The following is an 11,829-nucleotide window of genomic DNA, read 5'->3' on the forward strand; positions in this document are numbered from 1 at the left end:
TTTGGGGTATAAGTTCGATATTATATCCCAGAGCTCTGATTGGACGGCTCGTTTTTCCCTGTTGCCTGTGCCTATTGCCTGTGTCTATTGTGTTTCCAGCTTAAGAACAGTAGGTACACTCTGTGTCGGCACATTTGAGCCTTGAGGTCTGTTTTCTGTGACTGAACTAGTGTACACTTTTGGAACTAAAAATGAGATAGATATTTGTTTAAAGCGAGAAAGAGAGTTCTAGAACAGTCTAGTGCAGGAACAAAAAACAGACCATTGATCTTTATGTCCTACTCGGCCATGTTGCAAATTGTGCGTGGCACCAATAAGAGCGAATAATCTTAGGGAATAAGGAAACTGATTGGTGCGCAATGTTGAAAATTGTGCTGAATTGTGCAGAACGGTAGCCACTATTTTTAACTGAGTGTACCTACTGTTCTTACTTATACTGTGTTCATGACGCGCATAACCTAAAAAATCATCTATCGAAATGAAATAAGAGTTTTTATCCGCTTTTATCTATTGTTAACTCAATTTATTGCTGAATTTCACGCAACGAACAGTGATAATTAAAAGTATTGCGTACTTATGTAGTTTCGTTCAAAGAGCGTCAAGTAATAGTAAAGGCGGTATGTATTCTTCCTTCAGTTCCTTTTTTTTCGCGCCGTTACGAGGTTAGTGATGTTTTTTACGGAAGAAAAATATTAAAGGGCGATTAGGAATAGCTGCTGTAATAAGTGTGCAAGAATTAATGTAACAATATCTTCAAATTATACTGTTTCTTTATTCCTCGAACGTTTCGGCTGACTTCTAGTCATCTTCAGCGAACAGTAATATATAACCAAATATAAGTCTCCTCCTGTGATTATCCTCGTACACTGAAATTCCATGCCAGTTTGACGACTGGATGATCACTGACGTATGTATTTGACCTTATAATTAATGATTCAAAATTAGAATCAATAGTATAACTTATAGGAATATGATGTGGAGAATCACGTCAGGAGCACGTCAAAAATAAGTTCAATCATTACACAGTAAAAATTTGTAAACGATAGTTATTTGTACATAATTATAATTTTAGGACGAGACGACAAAACTTAACAATTTCTCTGGTACGGTGTCTCTCGTCGTATTAAGTATGCAGCGTGCACAAAATATTCAAATTTGCATAACTATGTAAATATCCACAATATGCACAAATAAATATGCATTTTTAGAATGCTTTTATAATGAGACAAATTTCTATTTTTATGTTACTTTCCAATCTGCTTTCTAAAAAAAGTATAAAATTGCATAAGAATCCGATGTCTAGTTATAAAGCTTTAGAAATTCTGTACTTAAAAATTATGAAATTATGAAATTATGATTTAAAATTCTCATCAAGGATTGTCAAATAAATATTGTGATATTGTGAAATGAGCTTCATTTTTGTAAAATAAATATAACACATCTTTTTTAATCATTTTTAGTATTTTGTGCAGAAAATGGTAGATATAAAGAGCAATCCTCCCATCGGAGAGAACGACTCACATTACGAGTCAAGGATACGAGCGAACAGTTTTGGTCGAGGTTCTGGCACAGGAACGTCAACACCATCATCCTCTTCCGATTACATGACGGGGGAGGCAGACGATAGCTCTGACAGTAAGAGTACCATACCATTCAGCTTGAAATCAGTAGAGACCATGCTGTCATTATCTAAGGTATATATAAAGTATAATTTAAAATAATATTTCTCTTCAAAATCGTTTTAGGTAATATCTTAGATGCTAGCACGCATGCACGCACGCACCCTTCTGATTGGTTTATCTTAAGGCTATGCTTAAGATAGTCCTAAATATAAGAAACTACTATGAAGTATGAATTGCGCCCAGACAATTGTATTAGCATCATTACTTAAGACATTATTTAAGACGGTCTAAAAATAAAAACGGACTTATCAAGTATGAGTATTGATCTAAATACAGTGGCATAATATAATCAACAATGAAATAATATATGATATATATTCTATTAAATAATATTATTGAGTATTTAATTGTTCAAAATATTCACATGCTTTTACATTTACTTTGCTAATTTCATGTACAACAGCTTTTAGTATACACTAATCTAAGGTCTGTTGTTTTTGGCTGGACTTTTGGCACAAAAAATTGGTCTATTGATTCATTAATTGTTCTCCTCCACAGAAATCTTTAATAAAAGACAAAAGATTTGTGCGTGATTTGAAGGGAAACCAGTTCATCTTTCTTCTTCGTTCCTCCTGAAGAGAAAAGGCAGAAAGATAAACTGATGCAAAAGTTCAGTTAAAAAGAGCAGGCCTCTTGTGTAATGCAAGTGACTGAACTCGCTATAAATGAATTTGTCCAGTATTGTTATACAATATTATCTTGTTACAAATGAATACTAGAGAAAATAATGGAAATGATTGTTTTACCTAGGATGCTTCTGAGGAAGATCTTGAAGAAATGGTGCGCAAGTGCAAACTGATGGTGTTGGAGAGTGCCGAATGTTCGGATGAGCGTAAATGGCTCGTTCGACGGCTGATTGAATTGCGTTTGCGCGTGCAAGAATTGCGTGAGACTTCAGATGAAAATCTCTTTGAGACGCGCGTAATTCTCGGTCATCATTTTGTGCCGCAGAAGTACTATATTACCACGTCTAGTCCGGTTTATTGCGACCATTGCAGCGGCGCGATTTGGACGATGCTGCAGTCGTGGTACATGTGCAACGGTAAATATTTAACTATTTAGCTCTAGATTGTTGTCTGAACTGACATATATTGTGGTGATTAACATAATTTCCAATGAGTTTAAATGGTATCTTTGATGATTGTTGTTTTATTACGATTACAAATTGGTTGAAAAGTCTAATAGGTAGAAAAAACCATAGTAAATTTCTGTTTTTATTAGGCCTGTTTACGTTACTTGAAATATCCCAAAAATTTTGCATTTAAAATAAGAATTAAATTGAACAAGAACAAATTTTATTATTTTTAAATAAGATAAATATATTCTTGAGGTTTCTACGGGTGCTTTCTGTATAAAAATTATGCGTTTCGCGGATTTTCTCCGTGTCCAGATCCATTCTTGGAATGCCAACGTTTCGTGAACCTTGCAGTCCATTTCATCAGGTCCACTTCATATACAAATATTGTATAGCACGAACATCAAGCGTAGCTTCTTTGCCTTTATAATTTGACTGTTTAAATTTTATTCGTTGGAGCCTAATACATTGTGTTTAATTTGTAAACTATAAATAATTATTGTGAAAAATATTACCTCAACCAGGGTAAATTGAAATTAGTATGTGAAATATATTTTTAAAACAAAAACCGCTCAGAGATATATACAAATATTATAAAATTTTATATTAGTTTTTAATAAGAAAAATGTAATAGAGTAAATACATTTGAAAATTTTTACTAATATAAATCTGAGCTGTTTTATTCAAGAGTAAAGATTTTCTACTTACTTTATCGTTTTTATAATAAAAGAGACCAATTTTTGTCGATTTTTTTCTGGAAAATACCGATTTTTACCGCTAAATTTTATGCAAAAAAATATTAAATTTTTGTTACAAATACATCTGTTAACAACGTCTGTTAAAAAAAACAGCATAAAATATGCCAATTCTGTTATAAATACATCTTATTTATTCACCGAATTATTTGACCGAACTTACAATTGACTAGACACTCTGTTCTTTTTAATTTTTCACGTTTAAATTTTAACATGTTAACGAGTGTAGACATAATTTTCATTGTAAGATTTTGTAAGATGTACTTTGTACGGAATGTGTGTGATGAACATGCGAGTTTGAATTGCTCATCACCACTCAGCTTTGTAACTGTTTGAGTATGGGTCTCACCTCATGATTAGCCACATCATTGCATGCATGGATTGTGGAGATATTATTTTGCGATGCAATATCTTTTCATTGCGTTGATGGATGGATTAAATTGCTAAAGATGACTCAAAATAGAATTGAAACGTACAAGGTTTACATATGTATCAGATAATATATTTGATCATTATTTAATTTATCGCTAATTATAACCAGCGTTGACTCCTACGGCCTTTTTTATATTACAATTATTATTTTTATTGTTACTTATTTATTCAGATTGCAAATTCAGTTGCCACTGGAAGTGTCTGAACAATGTGTGTCGTGTATGCGTGCATGTAGTCGCAAGTGAAGCTGGCGGATACACGCACACGAAGGATATCTGTCCGGAGCAAGGTCTCTCGAAGCAAGGCTACCGTTGCGCGGAATGTAAAGTGCGAATAACATTCAGTAAGTATTTAATAGATCAGATTAAAAAGTATTTTGTTAATTGTAAATAAGTACATAAATGAACTATTTGTTTGATTGTCATATTTGTTTAATGTTTGTTAATTATTCTATTCCTTCGATAATTATTAAAATATTCTATAAAATTATGATAATGATAATGAATCTATTGTCCTCCTGCAAGCTTTCTCAAAAGGATTATCGTTATCCTGCTTCGGCAATTCCTTTAAGAATGCAGGTATCTAATATATTAATAGCAATGTATTATACTAATACATTAAAATGTTGTGCAAAAACACGTTATTACCTCAATATAAATATCTTATATCTTCATTTATTACTTCAACTTTGTCATGTGTAACTGTATTAAGATACTTTGGGATATTTTGAATACATTTTTGTATCTTTTACCAAATATTTACGGAAATTATAATTTCTCATTAAATTGACGATATGTAGAATTTTTTCATAGATACATATTTCTTAAATCATGATATTTATAATTATATACAATCTGATAATCAAAATAGTGACACTTCTAGAATCAGCGTGGGTAGAGCCTCGACTTTGCGACTACAGCGGTTTATATTACTGTCAAAGATGCCATTGGAACACAGCCATGGTCATTCCCGCGAGAGTAATCAGAAATTGGGACATGGAGCCGCGTCTGGTGTCTCGCGCCGCAGTGCAGCTTTTGATGCTTTTGGAGGATCGTTCCGTACTACCGCTAGAAGAATTAAACCCGAAACTCTTTACCTTAGTTCCGGATTTATCGCTTGTAAAGGTAAGTATCAAACATACCACTCTGTATATATAATAATTATAAAACACGTATATTAGAGTAACTAAATTAAAAATTATTAGATATAAGTTATGCATCGCAAATCAAATGTCTATTTTTTTATCAAAATGAAATTAAAAGAAATTTGAATTATATTTTTTTATTATACTACACATTATATGCAATCAATGTATCACATTAAAAAATCATTTCTCCTTCATTAAATATTATTTTAATTAATATGTAATATTAATTTACAGATTTAATTTAATAATTTAATTAATTTAATTTAATAATTGTGTAATTAATATGTAATTAATAGCTATTTTAATTAATATGTGCATTTAATTAAATGATAATATTATCTAGATAGATACTGAGATATGTTACTATTACATTTTAGCGAATGCGAGAGGAAATGCAGATGATGAAGAAATATTTAGTTCTATGCGTGGAAGCTTGCACTCAGGGATTACCGTGGAGAATTGGGTTGCGCACACATATGATCGAAAATTCGGGTAACTATTCCATCAAGGATCTCATCGATCTTCAAAGTGGTATTCTTTTGGACGAGCTTCGTACTGCGTACGATACGATGCACGCGCACATTACGCAGCAATGCGAGCTCTGCAAGGCAAGGTAAATATTTAAAAAGAGAAAGAATATATTTTTTTGATATTCATTTATATAACTTACTTTTAATGATGAATTTTTATTGATGAATTCATATGTCAAGGCTCACCATTATCGATTGTTTTCGAACTTAATACACATATAGCATAGTATTTATATAATAATATAAAATTTTACATGTGGTACATTTTAATTAATGTAATGTGTATTAAATTTCAAGACTTCCAATAATTTCAATTAGAATTAAAATTAATGACTGTATATTTTTTCTACTATATGGTTCAATCCTGACGTCAGCTTTTTTATACGATATATTTATAAATGTGTGTGAGTATGTGTGTATTTATTCGCGATAATTGGAAATTTAATTATAACTACTGTCTACGTTTTTTAGCAATATAACAGCATGTTTATTTTTACCAAGAATGTTAGATATGTGCATATATGTGTGTGTGTGTGTGTGTGTGTGTGTGTGTGTGTGTGTGTGTGTGTGTGTGTGTGTAAGATTAAGATTAATACAAGAGAATCCTATTTAATACCATAATAAGTTTAAAAGAAATATTTTTGTCTCTTAGGGGACACTTATGCGAAATATGTGGCAATAATGAGGTAATCTATCCATGGGATGCCAGCTCGGTTATCTGTCAGCAATGCTCGGCAGTGCATCATCGCGTTTGTTGGGCCAAGCGCAATCATTGCTGCCCACGGTGTGCACGTCTGCAAAAACGTCGCGCTCTACAGGGACAAACGATGCAGGATGGCAAAGACTGTGATACGGACGACACCGCAAAAGATTCTTAAATGAAAGTGCCACATAAACACGTGGTAAAATATTATTCATACAACGATTTATACTTTGTACCTGTTATTTTTTTAAGCGGATCAAATCGATTGCAATCTATAATTTTTATATATACCATACACGCAAAAGTTTGTACATAGTTTTTCTAATTATGAATTTATAATTGTATATGATTTTTTTGTAAAGCGCGGTCTAATTGATGAGATTATACGGGTGCCACATTTTTTAAATAATTGTACAAACTTGCCATGTAATGCGCGAAGTACCACAAGCACATACGTAGTGCCCGCAAACAGTATAATCATTTTCGAACTCTACAGATTAGCAATTAATTGCGATGTTATATACTTTTATGTTTTAGAAAAATGTTTACTAGTAATAAATCATCTGCTGCATATTCTACATACATGTAATATGTACCAATTTATATGGAAATCATAGCGAATTAAAAGATAAACAGAGAAAAAAGAAGCACAAATGTTAAATGATAAATTTAGTATCGTTCGGCTTGTCGCCGAGCTGTCTGATTCTCCGCTTCCGCTTGCGCTCTAGTAGAATAAGCTAGGTACCGGTAGTATTTAAACGAAAGTGTTAGTCACCTGGGCCAGTCTGCATCAACACTTGATTGTAACTAGGTGAGTGTGCATTTTTCGTAGATTAATGGAATAGATCCTCAGAAGGGATGTTTTGAAACTTGTTAATCTATTAATTTGGTGTTCATTATCTGTATCAACTTGAATGAATTTCATCACATTCATCTTTTTAATCATGTGGATCGCTACCATCAGTGGGTGTCCGAAGATCTGGATAGGTCTACCTGACGATACACTCTGGGTAGTCACACGATCATTATCAATATAAACTCGTATACATCTTTCCCAAAATGTCTGATGAACGATCCCAGATAATAATTCACACCTCACATTTTACGGGGCTGATGAGCGGCTCAGGCAAAGTTCCGTATTCATTTATCATGTACCTGAAGATCGGCTTAGGTTTCACGCTATTCATGGTTACGGGATTTACAACCCCTTTTCTTTTACTTCTGTTTCAGACTCATCTCTGCGGATTAAATGATACTCTGCGCTAACCGCTGCGTAAACAAATGCACCCATATTGTACTGCATTAGTATTGTATATATGACATATATAATATGTACATACACGCACATTTGCGGAAGTTGCACTACAAATGGCGGAACCAATCAGAAAAGAGAATCACTATCCGCTCCACTCTCCCTCGATTCTCTCTGTGTCTCCTAAAAAGGAAAGCACGAGCTTGTGCAAATTATAGGTACAAATTTAGTTAACTTTCACTTATCAGAATAAAAAGATATGTATGTGCCGTATTCAACTGAGTTATAACATCATAAATGAGAATTATGTGAGTTGATGTAAATGGAAAGCAACTATAAATAACTGCGTTCAGCAGAGAAAGCAGCTTTGCTTTAAAATTGCTATTGTAAAATTCTTTAATATCATTGATTTATACATTTAGATCCAGTGAGAAACTAAAGGCAAGACTAATCATATTAAAATATTCTACAACAGTTACAAAATTGCTTTCTGCACTGAACGCATAATCAATTAATCCGGTTGGAGCAGGCTAAAACTTTACCGCATAATTCCGGCGAATCGAATTTTATTTTAAACAAATTGATTTTTTTACAAAAACATTTTTCTTAAAAAAATGGAAATTTTTTTACATAAAAATTTTTTAATTTACAGCGCGCTCGTAATTGACAAGTATCATTTCCCAATGTTTTTCGTCCGTGCATAAATGGTATAAATAATTTTGTTAACTCTACCGATTTCCGTGCCGAAATAAATAAAAGTCGCCGATATAAGTATACGAACGTAGTGTCTCTCTTCATCTCGAAGTTACGCGGGTACACTTTAACGTGAATTCAAAGTAGAGGAAGAAAAAGAAGCAATTTCGTTTTTAATACATGCCTAGCGCGATATCAGTTTCAGTCTTAGATATAGGAAGCATATGCGCGTTTCGGAAAGATTCCTTTCTTGTCAGAGATCTACTACTACATCCGATTACGCTAAAATCTATGGAGAAAAATCGGCACGTTATATACAAGAAACAGACAAGAAAACTTTACATTCACATTTTATGTCGCACTCACGCACGCACGCACGCATGCAATCGTCGATTTCCTATTAAAAATACGCAGTCTACGTAATGATTTAGTCACCGCGGCGGTATATTCGTGCCTTATACGGGGGGATCGCGATGAAAGACACTTAGTTTTTTGTAAGCATTTTTTCACATTAAATGAAATCCCCTCTTGAAAAAATCTTTTTGCCCAGATGAATATCGTCAGATATAAAAAAAATTAAAAATTTTTTAATAAATTTGAAGTTTCAATAGTACTTTATAATTTTTTAAATAAATTTTTATTAAAAAATTGTAATTCATAAGAAAATTAACATTTTTTAATAAAAAAAAAGTTAAAACTACTTTTTATCATTATTATATACTGGGTGAGTTTTTTAACCACAGACTACAAAATATCTGGGAAAATAAGCATTGTACGAAAAAATGTTCCAAATAAACCCTCAATATTTTTGAGGGAGTAATTTTATCTCGCAAAAGTTAGCCGCCTTCCGCTCCCCCCTGGGGGTGAGGCTGGGGGTAACTTTGAAATCTTAAATGGAAACCCCTACTTTTTATTGCAGATTCGGCTCTACATGGTTCTCACACGTCACATTCTACGTCCAAAAACATGTCAATTTTGTCTAAACCTTTTTTTTCTGATTCCTGATAGATGGCGCTGCATTCGGCGAAAATTGGTTAACTTTTGTCTTCTTCAAGGGGAATCCCCATGTTTTATTGCACAATGATGCTACGTTGAAGAAAGAAACTTTTATCTTGAACATGTTTTTCGAATTATCGTAGATGTCTCCGATAACTTTTTATTCGTTCTTAGCTTTACTCAGGGGGGATTAACGACAGAAATTATAATCCCTTCGGAGTGCTTGTTTAAAAAAAAAAGGTGTAGACAAAGTTGACGTGTTTTTGGACGTAGAATTCGAATCAAAGTTACCCCCAGCCCCACCCCCAGGGGGGAGCGGGAGGCGGCTAACTTTTGCGAGATAGGATTGCTCCTTCAAAAATATTGAGGGTTTATTTGAACATTTTTTCGTACAATACTTGTTTTTCCAGAATATTTTGCAGTCTCTGATTAAAAAACTCACCTAGTATAAAACACTTTTCAAAATCATTTAATTAAAACTTTTTTTTATGTCTGTGATAATTTAACCAACATTTACTCAGAAAAAAAATCAACTTTTTTCAAGTAAAAGTTTCACATCTTTAACGTGCGAAAAAGCATTTAGAAAAAACTACATGTCTCTTTTTTTTTCTATATTTTAACATATCTTAAGTTTATTAAAATCGAAAGAAAACATTTTGTTGTGTTTCCCCTTGTAAGATTTTTGAAAATCAACTGGAACAATTTGTGTATGATTTTTATTAATATCCACACGCAGACATTGATAAAAATCTTTAACGTTTAATTTTATTGATATCCTCGCATGTGAACATTAATAAAAATCTTTTACACGTCGCATAAAATGAAATATGACATAATCTATCATCAGTTTATTAACAGATGAGCGGAAATTCGAAAAGTACATGCTAAAATGCATACAAGATCTAAACACAATCCTTTCTGCGCATATTACATATAATATTTTCTGGCACAGTCACAGATAGCAACGTCAATCGAGTTAAACACTCTTTCTTTCTCTTCTGAAACCTGATACTTTCATACAGATATATGTAAATATGATGTCTTCTATTTATATATATTTATACAAAATACATACTCGAAAAGTAACGCTCGATCGAGATTGCGTGGATTTTCTCGGAATGCTCCATTTAGAATCCGACCGAAACTACTTTTTTATTTCGAGCCGAAACCGAAAACGAATATTCGGTTTTTATTAAATTTCAACCGAAACCAAAATCGAAATTAGATAAATCTTACAAACACTATATGATTTTTGGAGTCATTGGAAAATGTCAAAATATGTGAAATTTGTATATTTTTTGAAAAATAAGATTTTATTAATATCTTATTATTCCTTAAATGATAAGGAATTTTCTATAAATTATAAGGAATTTCAGGCACTAGATATGTAGCGTCTTGGCGAGTAAAAAAGGAAAAAGGATAAAGAAGGAAGAAAGCACTGGCGAAGTTTGCAGCAATCGGCACCGATCAATCGATGATAACGTATAGTTTCTCGAATGCTCGCTGACGCGTTGCAATTTCGGTTTACTTACCGAAATTTTCTCTTAATTTCAGCCGAAACCGAAATCAAATCGAAACTTTGATTTTTTACTGAAATTGACCAAAAGCGAAATTTCGGTCGGCTCTATTTATTCCAAAAATCATTACATGTTTCGTAACATGTGTAGTTGTTAGAGATGTGTTTCTTCAGAAACATAAGAACGAGCCTGATCGACACAAGCCGACGAAAATAAAAGAAGAAGGAAAGGAGTATTAAATGCAGTATGAGCTTGAAAACTTAATATTTATGCTTTGGTTTAAGTAAAGGGAAGATCTTGCGGAGTCTACATGACGTCATTATTCGTAAACAAAGCGTCAGAGAGAAAACAGAGCCATTTGTACGATATTGTTCGAAGAAATCTAGAACAAACGCGTCTATATATTATTATCATCATCATTATTACTATTACTATTATTATTATTATTATTATTATTATTAATGCATAGGACAAGAGGGAGCGGCGCACTTGCAATACAATTCAATTGCACACACCACTCACATCGGCCTGTTCCTAGTAATTTTTCACTGCTTCACCAATGAGATTATATTATTTTAAATTAGCCAATTAGTGATGTGGGTAATTGATATATACCCAGGATAAGATCATTATCTCATGAACTACAGCAGCGCTTTTACGTAAATGATATACATTATTAATGTTCGACATACGCTGGTAGTTTCACCTGGCCATCATTTTGACAAACAGACAGTTGGAAGCTAGGAAAAACCGACGATATTTGTGGATTTTTCCTCGCAAAGTAGATTACAGATATCTTTGATCTTTGCATGTGAGCATATGCAACATATTCTCACTGTTCCCCTAAAAACGACTCAGAAGGAAATATATTCAAATGTTCTGCTGCGACTTTATAATAAGCTTTGGATATGTTAAAATATAGATAAAAATAAGACACACACGCACACACATTTATAAGTGCTTAATTGCACATTAAGGGGATCCTAAAATCACCTGTTTTACCGATTATTTTTCAAATAAATATTTTTTTCCTTTTCCACAAAAAAA

General features: G+C 32.8%; 1 protein-coding gene across 9 annotated transcripts in view; it reads left to right on the forward strand.

Moving 5' to 3' along the window:
* Positions 1-7,901, forward strand: part of DEF8 (differentially expressed in FDCP 8 homolog) — a 10,124-nt gene extending 2,223 nt beyond the window's left edge. The window contains exons 1-10 of one of the 9 annotated variants that reach the window (XM_018521814.1): positions 448-617; positions 1,461-1,694; positions 2,433-2,724; positions 4,117-4,287; positions 4,469-4,522; positions 4,827-5,068; positions 5,469-5,704; positions 6,274-7,135; positions 7,289-7,455; positions 7,555-7,901. In XM_018521814.1, the coding sequence (XP_018377316.1) occupies positions 1,476-1,694; positions 2,433-2,724; positions 4,117-4,287; positions 4,469-4,522; positions 4,827-5,068; positions 5,469-5,704; positions 6,274-6,499 (1,440 nt within the window). In that variant the 5' untranslated portion in view covers positions 448-617; positions 1,461-1,475 and the 3' untranslated portion in view covers positions 6,500-7,135; positions 7,289-7,455; positions 7,555-7,901. Of the gene's footprint in view, positions 1-447; positions 618-896; positions 908-1,460; positions 1,695-2,432; positions 2,725-4,116; positions 4,288-4,468; positions 4,523-4,826; positions 5,069-5,468; positions 5,705-6,273; positions 7,511-7,554 lie in introns of those variants that run through there. The other 8 variants (XM_018521811.1, XM_018521813.1, XM_018521816.1 and 5 more) reach the window with 8 other exon arrangements.
* Positions 7,902-11,829: the final 3,928 nt, after the last annotated feature.

The sequence above is a fragment of the Trachymyrmex cornetzi genome, unplaced genomic scaffold (assembly GCF_001594075.2).
Source record: "Trachymyrmex cornetzi isolate Tcor2-1 unplaced genomic scaffold, Tcor1.1 scaffold124, whole genome shotgun sequence".
Taxonomy (NCBI): domain Eukaryota; kingdom Metazoa; phylum Arthropoda; class Insecta; order Hymenoptera; family Formicidae; genus Trachymyrmex; species Trachymyrmex cornetzi.